At 39.0% G+C, this 24,283-nt stretch overlaps 1 protein-coding gene across 2 annotated transcripts; it reads left to right on the forward strand.

The window, feature by feature from the left end:
* Positions 1-478: 478 nt before the first annotated feature.
* LOC107227268 (alpha-crystallin A chain) lies at positions 479-23,527 on the forward strand. Of its 2 annotated transcripts, XM_015668368.2 has the most exons (4): positions 479-956; positions 11,953-12,063; positions 13,878-14,067; positions 22,597-23,527. In XM_015668368.2, exons 1-4 carry the CDS (start codon positions 769-771, stop codon positions 22,786-22,788), a joined length of 681 nt encoding a protein of 226 aa, XP_015523854.1. In that variant the 5' UTR covers positions 479-768; the 3' UTR covers positions 22,789-23,527. The 2 variants fall into 2 exon arrangements, with proteins under 2 accessions (XP_015523854.1, XP_015523855.1); XM_015668369.2 differs by lacking the exon at positions 11,953-12,063 and having other exon boundaries at positions 482-956.
* The last annotated feature ends 756 nt before the right edge of the window (positions 23,528-24,283 follow it).

Raw genomic sequence — 24,283 nt, forward strand, 5'->3', positions numbered from 1 at the left:
ACGAGATTACGAAGCATCGAAACGATCGGCAAATCGCGTCACCGCAGTTACGATTTCCGGAAACAAGTGTCCGTCATTCAATCCAAGCCTGCGATGGATCCGTGGATCTATTCCAGTCGGAATGTTGAGCACACGAAATAGCAATTTTTCGATATCACTTTTAAATTCCAAGTCCGGAGTTTCGACAATTAGAAAAAGAAAATAGCGGTCGGTATCGATAGACTGCAATTTCAGGTCTTCTTTTTTGTACCCAGCCTCCGGGCTAATCGGATCATCGGCGCATCGGCAAGGCAGCATCCAGCGTAGCTGCGTCGCCCCCGCAAATTGAAAATGCGCGGTCTTTGGCGGGGCGGGGGAGGATGAGAGGGATCGTTCCTGAACATTCGGCGACGCTTGGCGTTCGCGGAGACGACCGACGATGGCCGAGGATTACCGAAGCGGTCGGAGTCACCGGCGGTATTTAAAGCGTTGCACGCGACCCGCGTTTATAACTGCTAGACGAGAGGTCGGAGCGCGAGGATCCAGATAGGCGAGAAACGCATAAGCAATTATTATTGTTATTATTATTATTATTGTCACTGGCATTGGCATTGCTGAGTTATATTATCAGTGAGTTTGAGTGAGTGAAAGATTTGGAAACTTTGATATATCGACGCGGTACGGTAACACGTTATATTCGTTGGTACTCGATAATACTGCGAGTGCGAAATTGTTGTTTCGAGTATTTGAGAAGCGGGGTAAAAACAGAAGACATCCGACGATCTCAAGATGGCCGACGGTGGTATTAGGCGCGACATTCCCATCAAGCTAGGCGAGTTCAGCGTTATCGATACCGAGTTTGCGAATATTCGTGAAAGGTTCGACGCCGAGATGCGGAAAATGGAGGACGAGATGTCCAAGTTCCGCAGCAAGCTCATGGATCGCGAGAGCAACAACTTCTTCAAGAGCACCACCAGGTAGACGCTCGTTCCTTCGTTTCTTTAACATTCGTTCCTCGTTCGTTCCTATCTTACCCCCCTGTTATAATCTACCTGACGGCCTCAACCTAACCTAACCTAACCTAACCTAACTTCACCTGTTACGCGGTGTTTGATAACAATCTTTGATCCTCGAGTCGCGCGCTTTTTTTTTTGTCTTGCTCTTACGTCTTTTGATGGTTTCTACCTTTTTCTTTTTTTTTTTATTCAAACCGGCGTGTCGTGTTTAAAATACGATTTATACCTCCCCGCCCCCTTCATCTCTTGTTCCGATCGCGAAACTAGTTTGGCGAGTGTCTGAGACCGATTTTCCGTTGGGTGCAAGTTACATATTTAATGTGATTTGGGAAGATCGATCGGTAATCAATCATTTTGCTGGCCCAATAGCGATTAATAAATAATTGCGAGAGGGGGGCAGTGACTGGTTGAACATCGTGAAGCGGGAAGTATGAAGAAAACTAAATTTGCAAAAATTTTCGTTTACCGAACGGAGAAGTTTATTTTTACCATGTTTTACATGTAAGAAATTGCTCGAGTTTGAACATGAATTTATACATTTATTTTTCTACAATTGTATTGATCTAGTCAATATCATTAGGATACTCAAACTTTGTCGAGGAATAAAAGAAGTGAGTAGTTACTGTTCTCGAAACCCTTTATAATTCTTTTTGATTCCCCTTGATTGTTCTCGACAAGACAGACGTAGACGTTATATATACGCAATGGCGCGTTTTATGCGTTTCTAATTGCGGCGGATAGCTTATGACTGTGCACACAGTTAATGTGCAAATCAAATGTAATTGACAATGAAAGATCAGAGTTACAGAAGTGTTAGAGAGTGACCGGAGAGTTTAAAGACATCCACAATGTTAACGAAACTGTTTGTCGAAAGTTTTGATGTTTTCCTCGTGTTTCGCGCATACGATACTAAAATTCTATGAGACTGAGATTAGTAACATTAAAGTAACGAAACGTTGAGATGAAAGTCGTCATTTTGCAGTCGAGGAAAATAACCGAAGGAGTTGAATTTACCAAACCTGAGTTTGTTCGTGCCGTATTGCGGTGCACTGAATTCCAGAAAATTCTAAAGTTGCGAAAGAACGAGTTTTTTTCTAAAAATACACCGTTACAACAACGTCACAAACTACAACCCGATGATATTTAGTAAATTGTAGATTGTATACGAACGAACGAAATTTCTTGTATCATATACAGCTTGATCCGGCAGGTAGAAGCGGGCTTAAAAATGTCGCGTGCAGACTTGCAGGACGCGGTTTTATATATTCTCGACCATTAACCGGAGTTGTATCGATTAATCAAGGGTTGGCAACTCCTCGGTGGCGGAAGGTCCAAAAGGTCCTCGGCAAACAGCCGCAGGCCAATGATGAAATGAAATATTAGGTGAATTTTATTTTGCAAACGCTGGAATATCCAGTTGCTACAATGTAACACTCGATTCTGATTATCAGAAATAATCAGATGCGGTTCGCGCAGCTAAAAGCAACGATTTTCCCCTGCATGTTGCGTCGGATAAGAGGACATTGATATATAGAATTGACCGATAAGCGATAGATCTTGAAAGTATTGATATCGTCGAACCGGAGCTCTCAGACTTTGATCAGACCCAAGGCGATCGGATTGCGCGAGGCGTTTGATCTGTACATTTCGCAGTAATCAGAAGCGTTTTATAATCGAAAAGGAGAATCGAAAGAGGCTTTTAGTGCCATTTTGTTTCAAAACACAAATTCAAGCCATAAATAACTATTCAGAGAAGAAAAACAGTTTTTCTCCATCTTTTAAGATTTTTCGTTGCGGGCTCTAGCGACATTTTATTAATTCCACTCTTAATTACACTCGTAAAAAGTGCGTGCAGTTTTATTCCTCCATTCGAATTGAATTTATTCATCGGCAAAAATGGATTCGATATCGCATAAAATTTCACACGTACAACTTTGAAACACATTCAACTTTGAAACTATAAACGGTTTCAATAGTTTCCAAGTTTAAACTCGCCAAATTTCTACGTCTGTGTCTTGCAGTGACAAACGAAAACCAAATTTTCATCCGAAAGCAACGAATCGAATCAATCTCGGCAGAGAATTTCCGTTATAACTTTTGCCGTTCAACTTTTGTGTTATATACCGGTTTGATCATTTTCTACGTATTATATTTTAACGTGGTTCGACGGTAGAATAGAAGTTCGTACGTCGCGTGCCGAAGAAGGAGAATCAGGCAGAGTGAGTCTAGACCCGGCGAATGTTTCCGCCGTTTTCCACCACAAGCAGCGACAGATCGATCCTCCTCCATGGCTACGTCGCATAAATTTTTTGAAATTCGTGAGAGGCTATTCGCGTTCCGACGTTGTTCGAGTCTAAGCCTGGCGTTTTTTTTTTTCCTTTTTTTTCTATTTTATTTATACATCGATCCCCGTGTGCCGTGTAACTGGATGGAGAAAATGAGAGAAATAAAATTGATTTATGAAACCCGTGTGCGCCGGCGACCGGCTTCTTCTCATTTCTGCTCTATTTTTTCTAACTCTCGGTGAAATAACACGGTAACGAAACTACGTTTTTGACAGACAGCATCGAACGAAATGGTTTAAAAAAAAAAAAATAAAAAAATTAAAACATTGGGAGTGATCGGGAGTTAGAATTCAACCGTGGGATTGTTGAGGTTATTTCAGACGATTCGAGTGATCCGAGATGTTGTATAATATATCTGCGAATAATACGCGAAGGAGAGCTGATTAGGTTTCTTTCTTATTGAATAATCGGCGTGTTGTATGTATTTTGGTTAGTCTGAGGCTATTTATAGAGGTTCGGTCAGTCAGTCAGTCGCATAGCGGTAACGTGTATTTGAGAGAGGAGGAAAAGAGTTTTGCGGTTCTTTCGAACCGGTACAGATACCGCAGGCTCTTCAACCGCGCAAATATTAAATTCGAAGCGCGCGCGAGCTACTCGGATACAAGAAAATACGAGTATCAGGGAGATAAGAATTGCAGGAGGATAATGAAAGCCCGATGCATATGCATCGTGCGCGTCGTTTAAAACGTTGCGAGGATGCGGCGGTTTTTCCTTGTTGCGGAAAAATTTAGGTATAATTTGTATAATTGTTATTCACCTCGTGTTGTCTTCGAAATGATTTATGCACGTGCGATTTCCGCAGTTATCTCAAAGAATAAATTCCATTCACCTCTTTAACTCTATCGAAACTCGTTAAAAGCGATGATTATATACATATATACATATATTTTTGCTCTCTCAACTTCTTAATTTATGCATAATAATTACCAATTCACATATTTTTGGTATACATATCTCGATAGACGAATTTGTCGTCGAGTTTTCTCTTCGTTCTGACGAAGAAAGAAAAAAAGAAAAAGAAAATAAAAATCGCCGTTGTACAAACACCGAGATGTGTCGTAACGCACAAACAAATCGTGTCGCAGTAAGCGAAGGACGTATTCATTATTTGCTTCACGGCAGCGAGAAGTGCCTAATTTTAATTTTTCACGTCCTGAATTCGAGGACGCGTTGGCCGGTCTTCTTCTTCGCTCCGCCGCCGCCGCTATAAGCTGCCGGTGTCGAGAGAACTTGTGGTTTTAATATTTAATTTCTTTTTTTTATTTTTACACACAAAACAGTTCAAATATTACTTTATACGAAGTCAAATACCCAAGCATCAGCAGAGACGTGAAACTTTGCGATCGTTCCTGCAGGCGGGTAGCAACTGTTCAGAAAGTTGGGAACACGTTCTCACTCATCGTTGGAAACGAGATGAATCCTTCGCTGTCTTCTCTTGGCCGAGCGCCTTTAGAAACTTGTAAAAATGAAGCAGACAGCTTCCTTTCACGTCTAGGCTGTGCATACCTGGTGTACCTAAGCCTGAGAGCTTTTACCTTATGAAAAAATTAATCGCTTGTATTATGTAACTCGTGGCTTGTAGAAAACACGACGTGAACGAGTCGTCAATTATTTTACCGTTTATACGTACGTACCTACTATCGATCAGCTAGTTTGCTCGCGTAGGTGAGAATTGCCACTGTGAATATTAAATTGTGCATTGTGGGTTTGAAAAGAGGATGTGTAGTTTCGTTTTTTAAACCTTGGCTTATACGTTTGTTTCTGTCTCTATTATACGGGCTAAAAAATTACACAATGCCATGCGACGATGAAATATGAGTCTAATTATTTATTTTTTACACCTCCGCGTCGAAAAGATCATCCATTTGTAGACGAATTTGAATTTGTTGAATAGCTTGTTTTTGCGCCAAGCGGGATACTCGTTTGTCATTAATGCACTGTATATGTTGTACTTGAATCAGTGAATAAGAATTTTTACCTGCTCTAACTACAAAAGTAAGTTTATCGTATTCGTTTCAAATGAAATAAAATTTTCAGATTCGACTTTTTCACAGCTAGCGACGAATCAAATGTACGTAAACATATGCGTCGTAAATGAATTATCTTGTCTCAATGCCGAGAACTGTGCGACATTCTAAGTGTTCTTAAGTTTTGAAATGAAATTTTCTTTCGCCTAATCGATCTCAATACTCATTTTTACATGAAACGGCATCACTAATTATATTCGACCACCCAGCTCTTGGTGTTGAATCTTTTTATCTCGTGCCGCGGAGAAGAAAATGGCTCTACGTACCGAGAAAAAGAAAGTAATTAGATTTAACAAATATTAAATAATCCAAATCAGATTTCAAGTAAAAAGTGGATATGGTCCGAGTAAAAAATTGTTCGAATCAAATGAACTGGTGGTCAAATAAATTAACTGCTTGGTTCGGTACATATTTTTCTTCTTAGTGTAGCGGCGAGAATTTCGGCCACGTTAATTCATTTTCAAACCCATAACGTACAAGGGAAACGCGGCATTACCGAGCGCCATGTGCACGGGGGTTGTTGCAAAATCCCATCTCGACGCTCCAGCTTTGACTTCCTGTTATCCCCCGGGATGAGGGCGATGAAAATTAATGGGCTCGAAATTGCTCCGCGTCCCAGCTGCACCGCCGCCGGGGAGCTGAAACTGAATTTTCGGAATGACCTAAGAAGACGAAAGCGGCGAATTGACGATGTGATCCATATTTGGATTCTGCTCTGCGGAGATAATTACACGGATTTTGAAAAATCGTTAGTGGAAAAGAGCGTTGGATTTAGTCGGTGCAGCTGTGTAATATATTGTAGGACGTTTAGGTTGGAAGCAATATTTTCTTTTCTCTCCCACTTGCCGAAGTCGTCGTACCTATAGCCAAAAACAATGAAACAAACTAACGAATCGTTGATTTAATAATTTGCCCACTCGAGACATTAGAAGATGTACTAACGAATTTCCTGCAATTTACACTAATTGATGAAATTTTTCAACGATTAAGGAAACAATTGACACATTTTCCACGTTATTTGAATGGAAATACTCGAATTACCGAGAGCAAAAAAGTTAAAAAGAGATATCCTTCGGAGGCGATCTTTTTTTTTCAGGTGGGAGAGGTGAAAAAAAAATACATCGCTCTCGAACGAAACTTAATCCAAGGCACACGAACTGAGGTCGCAAAGACCGCGATGACACAGCTTCTCCATACATGCGAAGTAATGTGACTCATAATATGTACATTGTACAAGATCTACTCCCCCTTCTACTTAAATCTATCTCCATCTTTCTACGCCCACCTTCGACTTCTTCGTCCTTGTCGATTCGGCGAGTATATATATATGCCTAGATAGCCGAGATTTCGCGACTCGGTGGTCAATCGTCCGACACTCGATATCTCCACGTGTACGGAGTGCTTTTTTTTATCCTCTTCAACTCGCCGTTGTTCCACGATTATCGATCCTGATTTCGTCGCGTTCTGTAACAAACGGTGCGAAAAAGTGTTTGCGAGACAAGTTTTCTGAACGACAAAAAACATTCCTTGCCAAAATGACACTCGACAATGAAGTATTTCCCGGTCACCACCAAACTGTCATCCGGTTCTGGTACGTATTTCATTTTTCCGCTCGGTTTGTCCGCCGAATTTCAGACCGTTTCTGATCTCGAATTATTAACAGAGTCTATGTAAGCAAGGAAGAAGAACTGGTTCCTGGTTCTGAAAAAGTATGTTAAACTTGTCGTTAGACATTAGTGACTGATTAGTCGTTGTTAAATCGACTATTGGATATCGTAGACGCTAATTGCCAGCTCTAGGATTATACCTAATTCCATTTGAAGTTGGTGCCTTTAACGAAGCGGAAACTGCTCGGCACGATCGAGTGTCGTTACCGCGATGCTAGTTTCCTGCTCTGCGTGCTTCGTCGATATATATTGGACCAAAGTTTCTCCTTGAAATCAACTAAGTGAATTACTTATCGCTAAATCCATCGGCCGATAGTCGAAGCTTTCCGTATTTTCACCTCGATTAGAAAAACGAACGAGTCACGGAAGGATCGTATCTCGTCCTTCGGAGCAATTTTATTCACAAGAATCTTTGAAACATTATTAGCCAGGGGTTAGTTTCTTTTAATCTTCGATGAAGTGACGAGCTTTTTTCGAATCCTCGAAGATCCCCGGTTATAGCGGTAAAATAATTATTACTCCCATAGGAGAACGCGTGGATCTTTCACAAATTATGAACGTCTAATGCTCGCACGGAGCTGCTGGCTGGCTAATATTAGAATCCGTGCTACTTTGCTGCATGGCCGAGTCAGTTATACGCTGCAGCTATAAACGCGCACCGTGCGATGTAGATCCTAGGTTTCATTTAAAACAAAGAGTTAATGGAGTAGACGGTCGGCTGGAGTATAACTTCCGGTATATTGTAATTGGCGCCACTTCCGGTGTCCTAGTCTCGAACAAGATTGAGATCTTGTACGGTACGAGTTTGAATCTCGCGTCTGGAGCGTCGTTTTTACCTATTTACGATCGATCGAAATGTAGGTCGCACAAATTTTTGACAAAAATATCTCATGGAATATATTCGAATTAAACGATACAAGCGTCTGGTTATAAACATCGTGTTCCTTTTGTATATTTGAGAAAAGAGAAGAGGGAAAATTTTAATTTTACGGTGACGTTCCAAATCCATTATTTCCGTTTTCTGTTGGGGGGGGGGGTTTAACCATCCAAGATTGATCGCGTCCTGCATAGAATCGATGAGTAACTCGCTCCATGGTCACCACGACGACCTAAAAGGCGGTTCGATTCAACCCACATATATCCAAACCATTTTTGGTGTCGTCTCTCTGTGTGAGGTCGAAATACGTGAAATGAAGAATTGGCTCAGGGTTTTTTCTCCCTGTGCGTTTCGCTCTCATTTTCTCTTCACCTTCCGTCCCCCCCCCCCCCCCCCCCCCCTTTCTTTGCACCATAACGGACAAAAATAATAACAATTCGCGCCTCGTTTCTGTGTCAGTGTCAGCGGGTGAACCATATATGGAAACAATTAATCGTAGCCACAACAAGTGAACACCGCGTTTATCCTTCGCTATGCGAATGCAGACTAAGTGAGAAGGGATAATCGGTTCGAAAATTTGCATTTTACAATTAGCTTGTTTTTTTTTCTTTTTCTTTTTTTATTTCCATTACTTCTCAAGATCTTTGCGAATCCCTTATTTCAGCGTGTAAATCAATCGAATTTTCCACCTTGCAGGTTTTTTACAGTTCGCGTTACCTGCGTGCAGTACGGAAATTAGATCCATACCTGTCAAGGTATTAAACCTCCGGTTATCAGAGGTGTGGCAAAAAATTGGATCGTTGTAAAAGATTACAGATTTACTATATCGATTCATTAGTTTCAGCCCCGTCATCGACCTTAATTCATTACTGGCATTAATTTTCCAAGTCTTGTATGTAGGTATATATTTTTTTTTCAATCTTCTCATTTTTCTCCCTTTCATTCTCGTTGTAGAAACCTATCGCTAGATCGTAATGTCATAAGATTTGAATGAAAAATACAAAATGAAAATGCGTAAACAACTGTTATTAAATTTCTATATCGAGTTTAACCGCGAATTCGAAAACTCTGTAACGCATTTTAAAATCCTCTTCTTTCAATCGGTGTTACAAATTTATTTCATGAAAATCTGTGACAACTCGGACACTGTAAAAAATAGAGCAATGCAGCGGTATCGAAGGAAAGAATTAATGGTTAGGAGTAAAAAGTAGTATGGGGAGGGAGTGGATTTATCCGGGGCAGACAACAATGCCGTGCCTTATTTCATGGGAACGAATCGGGGTCCCGCACATTGGCTCACCGGCAAAGGTCGTTATTCCGTTGGACCGAGTAACGATCGCCATCGGATAAATCCCCAGGGTTGCTGATCCTCGCGGCCACGGTTGGCTGCATTTATATTCTTCTCGACCCGCCAGTAAGCGTCTCGAGCTTTCCTTCTCCTAGCACGTAACACATTTTTGCGTTCGAAGATAGATTCTGCAACCTTCGATCTGATCGGAGAACCGTTCGGCAGAGGTCGAAGATCATTGGGATTGGATTCTTCCTGAAGAGGTTTTTATTTCCCTTCTCATCGCCGAATAATTTTGAGAATATCACGTAGCGGAGAAGGCGAGGTATCTGCAGTTCGCCGTTCGATAATTTTTACGATCTTTCCAAGTCCAATTTACGAACCATTATTTTTATGGATTGAAACGTCTCGCATTGTCAGTGTAGTTACGATAGCAGCGATATTTCGATGACGTTAGTCAACTATTATATGCGAAGGGTTATTGAACCGAGTTCACATCACGGCAGACGATCGTCTATCAATCCCTAAGACGATGTAATTTCCGGTCTAGTAGCGTCTTGATTTATGCCGAGACACTTCGGAGCATATTTATACATCATTTTACATACATGAAAGTATATGAAAGTATGTAAAAGTCTGCGAGTTTCTATTGCCAATTGACACGCCACGAAGGATCAGCTGAGCGAGGGTTTGCCAACACCTGTATAGCGATAAATTTTACGAACGCGTGTGTATACGTAAATATATTATTCTGTACGCATACATTGTATGCCTGGTACCTTACACGCGGTCGGTGAAAAATTTCTTCCCATTTTTTCGCGCCATCGAATTTTTACACAAAGTATCCTTGTTTTATTAAGTGGCCAAATTACTAACAACTCCCAAACATCTTGCGCACAGTGATCGCTAATTGTTATTAACGATTTTTCATATGATTTTTTTAACTTTGATTTAGGTTTAACATTTTAAGCGTAACCAACGTTTATTTACAATTTTTTTTTATTTTTTTTATTTTTTTTTTTATAACGATTATGCGACTTCTCTTTAATGTTGTGTTATTATATTATTATATCTACAATTTTGTTGCTGGTAAAGTGGCTTTCTTGATTTTTATTTACACTTTATATTTGCATTATCCTGTTTACTATCGTTTACGGTTTTTCTTTTCTTCTCTTTCTGCAATTTTTCTATCTTTTTAATTTTGCTCTATCCGAATATTTATACACGTATGCTAACAGTAAGACAAAAAACAAACGGCTCCGTTTGATCGCACATTTTCTACTCCAAAAAACCTTTGTACGTATACACTTAATTTGTAATAATTACACGTTTAATACGGTGTTCAATTTGTTGTTTTCTTATTTTGTAAATTAGAGTTATTGCGAAGAAAATGACGATCGGATTGCGCCTCGTTACATACTTATACATATATGTTATACGGCACGCTACAGTGTATAATGTAAAGGTGTAAGGTGGATTCGCATATAAAAAAGAATCTGACGTAAAATTTACAGGATCACATAAGAGGCGAGGCGAAAACAATTTATCCATCTTTCAAAAACGAGGAAAAGAATAAAGATGAGAAAAACACAAGCTGCTTGAGGAAAAAAAACTCGTTCTCATGTAATCCTGTATTTGTAGATACGATCTTTGCAATACGCGTACCCTGTACACGGACATAAAATAACATTTACGAAAACTGGTATTTCAGTATTCTTCGTTTATGCAACGACTTGAAATAATTAACATTCTTGTTATAAAGTCTTTCGCATTTTTTTTTTTTATACTTGTCAAAAGCCACCGGCACTGACATGCACAACTCTTTTTTTAGTTGGAAGATGAAGCGAAATAATTCTACAACAATTTTACAATATGCTCGGTGACGAAGTCTAAACTGCGATTTCCGGGTTGTTCTTATAATTTTCCTCTCATCTCTGTTTTGATATGAGAAAGAAACCGATGAATCTGAGGAATCGTATACATGTAATATGAAATCCGATCCGTGGATAAATAAACTTTTATCTAAATGCGGTGTAATTTCATTTCTGTGCCAGGGTAGTTATGCAATGCAAATTTCGTGTCTAGATAAGAGTATAATACCTGCCGATTACAATGATTATACGTATTACATGTAATACATATGTATTGTATGTATACTAGGGTGGTTTTCATTTTGGACTTTTCAGAATATTAAATTGGCCGTCCCCCAAATTCGTTCCAGATAAATAAATGAATAAAAATATCCTTTGCAAAAAAAAAAAAAAACAATCTGTCGCTGTGAGAAATCAGTGAGCATTCATTCCAATATCTATAGAATTTTAAGTTTTTGTGAGTTTTAATATCAAACCATTGACATAAAATCTTGCATCGACGATGCTGATATTTTTTATCAAATATTGGCATCAACGCTGATCGATTTCTCATGCTAGTATTTTTTTAATTTTTTTTCTCCCCAATAGAAGGTCACGCGATAAAATATAGGTTTATTAAAAGTTGAGTAAAAATGTGTACAGGTACATTTTAAATGCAAAGTTGCGACTTGCGAAAAAGATAGCGATTACTTATTTATTTGGAATGAATAAAAATTTTGCGAAAGTTGAAAATGAGAATCACGACCCTAACGTACATCGAAAGTATGCGTATTGGACTAACATTAACACGTGTTGACGTTAACCCCACTCGCATCCCTATCTCGCGAATCGCGGGCTGATTGGCAATTGGCGTCTTACTGCATACGGTGACTAACCTCGAAGTACGCACCACATGACAAGCGAGCACCGTACCTCGAAGTCCACAACCGGTGATTGGGAGAGCCTGGATAGCGCCGCGCCGACAACAAAGTCTGCATTCGATACCTTCTCCAGGTGACAAACGAACAAATAATCAACACAAATGCTTGACTAAGCGTCGCTTCCACGTTACACGTCGCATACGTACGTCTGTTGCTGTCGCGTCCACGTGGACGTACGTATACGTTACTGACTGCAGTCGAACCGCAAGGGGCGGAGTTGAAATTAGGGATTTGAAAATTTTCGAAAGCGCCTAATTCCGAAATCAAACTTTTACGATGTATCACAGTTTCGAATCATCCAAAACCCGACGCTCAAAGTTCCGAGAGGACATCGCTCCGACAACTCGGAGTTCTGACGGTGCGAAAATGTGAAAATTTCAAAATCTGAAACATCGAAATTCCGAATGATCCAAGATTTTCAGTTTTCTGAATTTTTTGCTTGGCGATATTTCACCACTTTGATATTTCTTTGTTTTTTACAACCAATCGTCGAATAAACCACGCTGTCTGACTATATTTTAACTTTCGGAACTTTGAGCCGTCGACTCTCCGACCGTTCGAAACTTCGTTGTTTCGTAAAAGTTTGAATTCTTTGCTTCAAGTTTTGCCGGAAAATATTTTGAAATTAGGTGATTTTGGAACTTCAACCCCGCCCTAACCGCAAGCAAATTTATTATTACATAGTCGTGCTTTATTTTTCAAAATTCTTGTACTTGGCTATTTATTTTTTATTTCTTTTTTTTCTCCGTCAGATCAGTCAATCGTTTTATTTATCGTCATCGTTATTGTTATTGTTATTATATTATATCATATCATATTATATTATATTATATATCTGTGTTGAATGATTTTTTTCTATTTATCTTCACACCGTTTCAAACGCGTACCCGTAATAAAAATTGTTGTCGTACCAAATACTTCTTGCTGTGACTATCGTTGTACGTTACAACGGCGACGCTTATCGCGTCACCAAAGGAAGCGGAAATACCGAATATTCAAAATGACTAACGCTTTGAAAGTGAAAAATCATTCAACTCTCTCGGACTTTGCCGCTCACTTGCAACAACGTTGTCTGCACTGTATTCGATATTCGTGATATTCACGCATCTCTCGCATGATTTTTTACCGCATATTATTCGCTAACTCGCCACGCATGACCCTCTAAATAACTAATTCCGACCGAAGTCTCTTCTTCGCATGACAGCTGCTTCTCTGCTTGCCTTTGCATCGTGCCTTCTGTATATAATAATATTCATGTAGTTTCAGCTTTGTTTGTCGTACAAGTGTCGAAACTCGCCTTATATACTTTCGATTTCTCGTTCTACATTTCGGAGGAAATACAACAAGTTATACCTGTAATCGTCTTCCTATTTACAGGCACGTTAGGATTAAATTCTGTTTTTTTTCTTCTGTGTCGCTGATTGTGTAATAAACGTGTATAACTTGGGTCGTTCGTACTATGAATCACAAATCGTTTCTTTGTACCGATCACATAACCCGAAAAGTTGAAACAAAACTCCGATTTTATTCGTATGTAGAATTTTTCTGCTACACAACTGTAAAAAAAAAAAAAAAAAAAAAAAAACGAGATTTTGAACTTTAGAGCGCAACTTTTTTTCTTACACGCAATATAGTTTAATTACTTGTATATACAACACCGCATTATACATAGATTATTTAGTATAGAGAATCGCCGAAAGATCTCCCAGAATTTTGCGATTTTTGCCAATACTTATGTCACGTACAGATAATGTAGAGGTATACTTGTGTAATATTCTTCGGTGTGTAGGAGTAAAAAAAAAAAAGAAGAAAAAAATAAAAATAAAAAAAGAAAGAAATCCCCGTGACTCCGGCAGTATATAACTATGAGAAATTCTCTCGTTTCAGCAAAACGACGCAAGAACAATCACAGAACAGCTCGCTGACACCGCATCACGACTCTAACACATGGCTGGACGGTCTCGACAGTCCCCTGATCCAGGACGAAGGTGGCAACAAATCGCTGAAGCTACGTTTCGACGTATCGAAATACACGCCAGAGGAAATCGTCGTTAAAACCGTCGACAACAAACTGCTGGTAAGACGTTAGTTACATAGGTATATTAAAAATCAGTCGACGAGTATCAATTTTTATTAATTTTTTTAATTTTTCGTTAATTCGATGCACCGTTTTCTCACTCCGTATTATACGCAAGCTTTGAATCTCTCTTCGTGCTGAAAATTTCCAACGCAACGCGATGACGTTGCGGCTTTGCCAAAGGTGTTTATAACCGCGCGTCTCTGACGTAACTTCCGTCGCTGCCACGCGATTTTGCCCGGTTAACGACGAGCCCACACTAAAATAACTCGCGAATAATACATCCCGCTGATCCCGGCTGGCCTGTCTATGATGTCGACGGTTTTGTTACGTTTTAAACGTTGTGAAATTCACGAAATTAACGACAGAAGCAATTTCGATAATACACGGTATAATTAATTATCACTCTGGGTTATGGCCCAATTTTTATTAACATAATTTTCCCTGACGAGGGGAGATCAGCGAGTAAAAAATTAAAGGAATTGTTTTTGTTTTTTTTTCGGCGGGGGATAATTACTCGTCGCTACTACGATCGGGAAAGTTTGAAAATGCGAGTTTTAGGTCTGCGACGTGTCGATGCGCGTGAAAATCTTCGGGGCATGAAGGAAAAGCCGCGTCTCTCTCAAAGGATACGATCTTTCCTTTCATCTAATTCCCTGCAACCGCGTAGTGTATAAGACGTCTTGAAAGACGTCGACGTGAGGAGAAAAGCAGAGCGGGGGACTCCGAAATAACTCGTTCCAAAAATATATCGTAACGACGGGCCTCGTCGCACTGCCATCATTCCGTCCCGGAATATAATCTTCGAATTCTACAATCGGGCCGGGCCGAGTGATGAGGAAAATCCTGCTGCTGCGGGTGAATTAGACGGAAAAAAAAAACAAAAATGACAAGTAAAGAATAAAAAGGAGTATCTTTCATCTTTAGCGAGAATTTCACATCGCTTCCGGTTTAATTAAATCACGATAACCGTTAGAGAGTCTTGCCGCGTTCTCTGCGTAACGTAATTTGTCTTTCTTCTTTTTTTTTTTTTTGCTAATCTTTTGTTATCTTTGAAATCCCGTTGTGCAATCGGCGAGTTGCGAGGGAGGTCAGCTCACAAAATTTGTTTAATGGATGAATTCTGCGTGTATACGAGCTTACGAGGTTGTTGCCACCGTACCGGTAGAGAGGAAGGAGAAAAAAGGCAGAAGTCACGTTTACAATTTTACCTACACTATTGCAGAGTCGGATGTGCCTTGCATGTAATTCTCCGCGTTGCGCTCGCGCCTAGGTACAATATATATATATATATATATATATTATAAAGGTGTGTCGAAGAAATTGTTTTGTCGCACGAATATATTTCGCGTATAGAATGTGTAATGTTGAACTATCGGACAATGCGTGAAACGAAATGCTGTCTATGAGAGTCCTAACGAGGTGACATTTTTTTTTTTTCATTGCTTTTTCAATCTATCTCGATATCGGTTTTAAACAGACTTTTTTTTTACCTCGGAAAGTTGTATGAGATTGGTTGGATGGGGGGAAAGTTTACCTAGGATATGGACTAGTTTTCCAACTTCGAGGAATTTCAAAGATACACGAACCCTCGTAGTGTAATCATTTGTTTGCAACATTCTCGTGGTTTTTACATATATCTCCTTCTATTACTCTTTTATATTTCATTCTAGATTTCGACGTGTCACATTTTATTTATTTTTTTTCCATCAGCCTAATCCTTATTCTTCGTGTCCCAAATAAATATGGTGGAAAATGAACAGTTTTATTGTATGAGGTTAGCAATTTGATTCTAGTTCTAGGGGGCTTGTAGAAAAAGTAAAAGAAAATTGAGACCAGACTTTTCTATCCTGTTGTTATAATTGGAGTATTATATATATAGCTAAATTAACGGAAATTGTTGAAATTTTACCGAGTAAATACGGTATTAATTGTTCAGTTGTCACGCGTTGGTGTATTAAAGTACACAAAAGATTGTAGATATCGTGGTGAAGGTTGACCGAATTAGGGTCAGGTACAACTGGTCCGTTGTCCTCGTATAAAAGGGCCAGAAAATATATTCAGTCCTTAAGCACGCGAGCAATTTCGTTTTACAACCGAATTCTCGCCTTTACGTCGCGTAATACAATTAAGGCCATTTCGCCACGGTTACCGAGTCTTTTACATTCCTCGCAAAAATTTCTCCTAATTCGATTGATTTGTTTGTTGAATTTTTTTTTAAACAGTCCTAAATTCAACGACGCGCATCGGAGTCGATTATGAAAGACTGGCTTGATTTCAAATTTACATCGAGGTTTACGGTTTATAAACACAACGATCTTTCATCTTTGATTCATTTCCACTATTTTTAACTCGATTTTAACTTAATCTCAAAATTTCGATTATTCGAAGGTCGATGTAGAAATAAAATTCGCGTTCGTTGTACCGATAATTAGAATAATGAGTAAATAGCTTGATACGAGATGAAATAATAAATTAAAAAATTCTTTTAAAAGACTGTACAACGTGATGTAAAAATTATTTTTATCATCCGAATCTCGGAAGGGTAAGTGAACCGAACATTTGCACATAGATAAAAAGTAACCTCGGAACTGTATCAGCATACGCGAATATGTACGTATACATAATCGAAATCACTGGTAAAACTCTCTCGACGGAACAAGCGGGTGAAATATCTTGAATATCGTTTGAAAGAGTAAGGCTTTATATTTAGCGAATGACTCATCGCACGAGAAACGGACGTACGGACCTGCGGAGTTACGCCGCCTCTACATTACACGTACATATTTCAAGCCAACGCGAATTCAACGTCACGCAGTGCCATGCGAACAAATTTTCGCGCTTTGCACGTTTGGACATTGTATATTTATGTGTATGGTCGAGTATGATTTCTTTTCAATTTTTTGCGAATTTCCGACAATCTTTTTTCAATGGATTTTATAACAGTTACACGATCGTTGAGAAATTGGATTTTTTTGCAGAATAAAAACAGGAAGCAAAGAGAATTCAGAAAATCCTGTCAGCTGCAGGATACGGAATTTTATTAAAATTTCACAAACAGTTGCAGTCAATTATGAAAAATTATTGAAATGCCGACGAATTAGCATGAGTTTATAAAAATTGTCGGTAGCGAGGGATAAATTATACTTGAATAATTTTCGGCAAGTGTTAATTCCGCGCCGACTCGGCAACCCGTTTTAATTTGAAATTTACATGCCGGTTTCGGTACCCACGGACTCCTTATACGGGCTTCTGCACAGAAATGCATCGAATTACCGACACGCGAGGAAACGAGACGACGCGACGTTCTTCGTCGAGTAGGACGCGTGGGTGTAGAATGACGAAGTGACGAGTTCCGAGGTGCTTTGCCTTTTATAGAAAGACCGAGAGATCGATATTGTACGCTTTACCCACCCACCCACCTGCCCACTTACTATCACGCCAACTAGGCTATGTTCTCTGTATATAATAACTGCAGAGTTTGCAAGCTTCGCTCCTTCCTACTTTTTCAGGGTGCGGCCCACGGATTTTTTTACGCTCCGCAATGCACGCCTTCGCCAATTCTCTCCTCTCCTCTCCTCTCCTCTCCTCTCCTCTCCTCTCCTGTCGTATCAGGTTCCTCTGTTAACCGACAGACTTGCCCGTTATACGTAATATTACAGTCTCCACCACCTCGCTAATGCAAATTCCTTTACGCTTGATCGGGTCGACGTTATTTTTATTCGGATCACTTTTTCAACCGCGATATTTCGAAAGGTAAAATCTAAGACTGGACTGTGACAAGAGGAATAGAAAAACACTTGATCTATTTCGGTTTTTATGCAGGTTATCGTTATTCCGACGCAGGGAATCAAATATTTCTCGGTATAAATAGATATGCAGGTATCAAACTTTGGTATTGTTGATCGAATAATGTAGAAACTTCTCCAAAAATCGATGTAGAAAAAAAATGCATATTTTATACCTTGCTGAAAAGTTGTAGACATCTTTATCACACCATAAAGCTCGATGACGAACGAATAAAAACGAGGCGTAGGTATTTAACATCGGGAGTCCTGAAACTGTGTATGTCAATCGTTTTGTCCCAATTTATTTTTGTCATTTGTTAAAGGTGACCGAAAATAACGACCCCCATTCAGCCATGAGTCGGTGAATCATCCTGTGATATAAATCTTTCGACCCTAATAAATTGATTATTAAGTAGCGTTCGCGGTTTCAGATACTTGTCGATAGTTCTAATTCGACGAATTCGCGACGGAACAACTCGATTCCACTTGTAAAATTTTGCGACCGTCTCAATTTGCATCGTGTAAAATCAATCAATGATTTCGGATATCCATTTCGATCGGCAAAATCTCTCATTGGGATCCAAAATTTTTACACAACAAATATATGTAATGTAAAGGCGACAGAGAAACTAGAAGAAGAAGAAGAAGAAGCAAGTAGAACTCTCCTGTTATACAGTTGTGTAATTCACCGTTGCCAAGCTGACGGCAATACAGAATTTCCAGAAATAATACGCGAACTAGTTGCTGCTCCGCGTTTATATCGCTAACGTGTTTTTCTTCTTCTTCTTCTTCTCCTTCTTCTTTACTATCGTTTCGATTCGTGCGAGATGCTCAATTGTACGTAGATATGTATGAAAATGATATCCGTCGGGTCCATTACGAAATCCCATGAAAATTTCACCCGTCAGATTGTGTAATGTATAATTTTGCAATTGAGATGCAAAATTGAACGGAATATTGAATTTATTGTCACCACAGACGAGGGCGAGGAATGAGCTTTTTTAACCGGTGATCGAATACGCGGTAAATTTATTTTTCCTTCTTCCTCTCTTTTCTGTATTAGAAAAGAGAAACAGCGGTATTACCTCGAACATGCATAACCTGACGCAATGTACGTAGAAATAGATAAAACAAGCAAACAGAAGCACAGCATCCATTTCTTTGGACATTGTCCAAAAATCCACTTCCCTTCGTCGTCTATAACCTTTTAATACCAGTTTCTCAGCTCCCTAGACTCTAGGCAGAAGATACAACCTGCATGTTACCAATGTACGTGTCAAGTTTCAATCGTGAGAAATTTTCGTTTTACTTTGAAATTTTGCCGCGTTTTTTTTTTTTTTTTCTTTTCTTCTTTTTTGCGCACTCGTTGAACAGTTTCGATTGACGGTGAAAATCACAGAGAATTAGTCGCCGCGTTATCTGGATAAATAATTATAAAATGAAAAACAATCGTTCCGAAAAGTTGTAACAATTTCAAACTGTGTTATATTGATCATTTTTCAGACAGCGACGAAAATGAGACAAAAAGCATTGAAATCTGATCTAAAATGCCAGAGTCTATAATTAGTCGATTTGAACGTGTTCTAATCATGAAACCTTTCGTCAAATTGTCGACATCTTAGCTTCTGTTACACGAATCTGCTTGGATTTATTCCTGTTAACGTCATTGGCGAAAATATCAGTGCTGGACATATATTTTAAACTTAAACATTCATCATTAAGGGACATCGGTCGAACCGATTTATGCATAATACATCGATACAGTATGAGTTTAAGAGAGTGTCAAACGCTCGTCGAAACGTGGTTAACAACGTTAACTCATTAGTGGCAAGGATTGACCAACCAGATAATTAGCACGTGTGGAACAGCGTCACATAAGTTGAGCTGGCTCGAATCACCTATATACACGCACATATGTACACACGAGACTCGTTAAAGCTGACAGACGCTTGTCATTTACATCATACCTACACGGACGCTTTGCGCTAACCGAGGCTAAAACGTCATACGGTTAAACAACGCCATCGCGTGTCCATCGTCCGTTAAATAATAATATCTGCTAGAGAATCTTCAACCTGTTCACATGTTACGTACGTCATTTTTTTCTCGCACGATTAGCCACGGAATTTCGAGGCGGGGTTGAAATTCCGAATTTTTTTATGGCGAAGTTTAAAGCAAAGAAATCAAACTTTTACGAAACATGAAAATTTCGGATAGAACGAAACCCGACGTTCAAAGTTCCGAAAGGACAAAATTCTGAGAGGGCATAACTTCGAAAAGTCAGAGTTCCGAAAGTGCAAAAATAAGAAACTTTAAATATCTGAAAATTGAAATTCCAAATCATCCAAGATTTTCAATTCTGTGAATATTTGTCTTGGTGAAATTTCACCACTTTGGTCTTTCTTTGTTTTCGGTTTTCGATATTTTTACGTTCGGAATCCTGGTCGTTTTGGATTTAGGTTTTTCTGTTGGATAAACTATGCTGTCCGATTGTATTTTAACTTTCGGAGTTTTACTCTACCGAAACTTGAATTTTCGGAATCTTGCATTTCGGAATTTTGAACCACCGGGTTTCCTCAGCTTCTGCTGTTTATAAAACGCACAATTTATTACACCGCTACTAATCAGACAATTGAACTAATTTCAAACACTGGTATTTTAAACTACCGATTAATTATTACAATATCCCAGGTGGCATTTAAATTTATTATTCAGCAGAAACAATCGTGTAATACCTTCAATTCGGAGATTGTTTTTCGAAACTGGGGTAGTAGATACGACGGTGGGACGTTCAATGTAAGAGAGTCCATTCTGGTGGCGTGTATCGATCTTTCAGGACGTCTCTCGTGCATATAGGTATACAGAGGTCCTTATACCTCTATATAGAGCAGGAGCTCTGGCGTCAGCCTCGTTGACGCCGACGTTGTTTGTCCGGCTGCCCTCGTCTTCGCGAAAAACTACCCTTGATGATAAATCGATGCTGTTCCAGTTTCTCGCGATTTCCCGTACAACCGAGTAAAATAAGCTACCGGTTGGATAATGTTCTGTGCACCTATGCATCGTTGTAGGACACACGCTTAACGTGTCTTTTTTGGTATTCGCAAATTGATTTTCGATATCGTTGTAAGGCCTTCCGTTTTGCTCCGTTACTTCTCACGCCACTTGTCAAGCGTTTAATCAAGTCCCGGGACAAGTTAACGTCACGTCACGTTTGCCGACGTCGACATTGCAGCTCGCGTGCATCGCGTGCGCAGTTTCGAACGTGAGCATCGAGACGTGATCCAGAAATCCTTATTCATGCCCGATTTAAAGTTTAGAGATTACGAGCTAATCGCTCGATCATTTTTTTCCTCGACTCTCGAATCAGTCTTGAAGCGAAGTTACACTTGTTTGAATTCGAACACTTCTCCTTCTAGAAAGTACCGTTAAAGACTTTCGGATATTCTCTTATACGATCCATGTACAGGCGACTGAAACTAGATGAATTAGTCACAGGAGAATGTCAAACGCCAGACTTTAGCCATACTCTAGTCATTGTCGTTATGTCCTAGGGTCAAGCGATGACGAATTTCAACTCGAGCCCCGAGCGACACGGAGGATCAGGTTCTCTTAAACGTCGTTACCATCGGCATTGCCGTTTATTTGCACAGGTGTACCACAGACGTGTGAAGATTTTTAGTAATTCTCGGCACGAAAACTTACATTACAGATATTATGTAATTGTAATTACAATTATATTCAAGGCCGTTTTCTTTATCTCTGTGCGCATTATACGTGTTGTAAGAAAATAATCGAGAACAGTAACGAGAGCAATTCATCTCTTGTATTCGGATTTTTGATATCGTTGTTCATCGATTGACAGATAAATCAAACGCCTGCAGCCGCGATTAATGCTGCTTCGTTATCATTGATTCGTACGATTTTTCGAGCGTTGCTACAAAATTGAATATCGACAGCAACCGCGGTTCTGTTGCTGCTGATGCAGCAGGACAACGGGATAGTATGTATTTATAGAAATTCCGTCATTCGGTGTGCGTTATAGCCTGAGGGGCGTTTGGTTAGACGGTGAGAACTGCGCGGCGCAACGCTCGCACACTTATAAGCCGTATAAGCGTATACCTATGCGTAGGCAAATACAGGAGGAGATACGTATTTCTTTTTATCTGTTTTTCTCGAGCATATATTTTAACAGGCGTCTTCTTTTCCAACTTCATACGTAAACTCAGCTTATATGATTGTATTTGTAAGCGTTGTTATACGCATAGACATCGTGTGGGTGAAGAGGTATGTGTACATATATAACAAGCACAAAACCCACAAGATTGTATTATATTATAGTTTATACGCTTCGATGACGTTCTGCACGATACGGCCTGAGTGTAGACGCATCTGAAAGAGGCAGACGCTTACACGTTGTTAATTAACGATGTGTACGAAGTACAGTCGAAGCAGAAAAGTGTCAGCGCAATTCTTATACTTGAACATTAATATTTAAATTAAAAATCCGAACATTTGTTATCTTCCAACGGTTGGAGTCGAGCAACGTTGTTCTTCATATTCTTCAAACTCTGGTCTTACAATTCCCAATTTTTCACCCAACTGGTATGCCTGTTCGATTTGCTATATCGTACAGTAGAAATACAGTCAGCTCATAATTTGTTCCTGTATAAATATATAATCGTGAAGTATGTGACGATGCAGAAATGATGTTAAAACGATGGTTATTATTCGATTGTTTCAGGTTCACGCTAAACACGAGGAAAAATCCGAGAGCAAATCTGTCTACAGGGAATACAACCGGGAGTTCTTGCTGCCCAAAGGCACCAATCCGGAAAGCATCAAGTCATCGCTGAGCAAAGATGGTGTTCTAACAGTCGAAGCACCTCTGCCCTTAGGATCAGGAGAAACACTCATCCCGATTGCGCATAAATAAATATCCATATATTTATTTACGTATATTATTTTATTTAACGATTATATAAATCCACTTCCTCCTCTTCCTCCTCTTCCTCCTCCTCCCTCTCCTCTTCATTATCCTATCCTGACACGCTGCGTCGCAGTAGCGTTCCTGTCAACCTTTCCTGATATATGCCTATAAATTTCCTTTTTCACCCCACCTGCTGACTACCGGCGATATTATAAAACTTTTTTTCACACTTAGTATAATGTCAATCCGGTGTAACGATTAAAATTTATTTCGGCGTATTCGATATTTATTTACATAACGTTTCGGTTTGTTGCACGGTGAAATATTGATACATTGTAATATCGTGCTTCAAAGAAAGAAGATGAAAAAGGTAAAAGAAAAACGTAGGTTTCGGAAAGACGAAAAATTAAATTAAATTTTTCGCACAAAAAGAAGAAGAGGGAAAATTAAACAGAAAGCCGAATGACTCAAAAAAGTATTTATTGTTTCAAGTTTTCATAGATCGTTAAAAATTGAATATTTGTTTAAATAAAAGAATAAAAATAAAAAGATATTACTTTTTTTTTCCCCCTTTATTTGTAATATTATATATGTACATGTTTGGAAGTGAATCGCATAAATGTTATCGAAATTTTTTCCTCCCGCAGAGGTGAATTTAAACTCGTTGATAATTTTCGACAAGACTATATACACAAGATTAACTGCAAACAAGAGAATAAAAAAATTTGGATATAATTGAATGAAATCGTTGCGTTATTATTGACCCTGTGCTTGAAATGGTAGAAATAAATAAAAAATAATAACAATAATAGTAATAATTTGATATTAAGCGTCACGCTATGTGCAATTAAATATTACAGGATTGCTTTTGAATATCTGTTCAACTGTATTATACTCCTATGCATATGTCTAATAGAAACGAAGTATAGCTAATTGTCGATGAGCAGAGCCAGAGGGAATCGCAAATATTTAGTTTCAAGTATAGTACGTGGTACATTCTCGATGCATAATCGCGTCTCATAAAAAAACAAGATTCGGAATATCGTCGGGTTTTTCGGTATGGATAATTTGCGATACATATAACATTATAGATGAGAAATTGTCTGCATACACTCACAGGACGACAACTGAACGGCGATACTCGAACAGAAAGTTCCGACGCATAATTAATTATCTGTGTGATTAATTATCGTGACCAGAGGAAACTATAATAACAACTGCAACATAACGATTGGCAATCCTCTTTATATACGTGTTGACGAGTTGAAAGAATTTTATTTATGAAAGTGTAATTTATATATTCACACACAACCACACACGTGTTATATAGTGTAGGTGTAACTCAAAAGACTAATAAACGAGAAAATGTAAGAAAAAAAAAACAACAGTGCCTAGTAAATGTATATCTATATGTAAACAGATTACACGATTACATCATTATTAATATTATTTATGAATATTTTAATACTTTCAAAATGGTATATATATATATATATATATA

The sequence above is a fragment of the Neodiprion lecontei genome, chromosome 6 (assembly GCF_021901455.1).
Source record: "Neodiprion lecontei isolate iyNeoLeco1 chromosome 6, iyNeoLeco1.1, whole genome shotgun sequence".
NCBI lineage: Eukaryota > Metazoa > Arthropoda > Insecta > Hymenoptera > Diprionidae > Neodiprion > Neodiprion lecontei.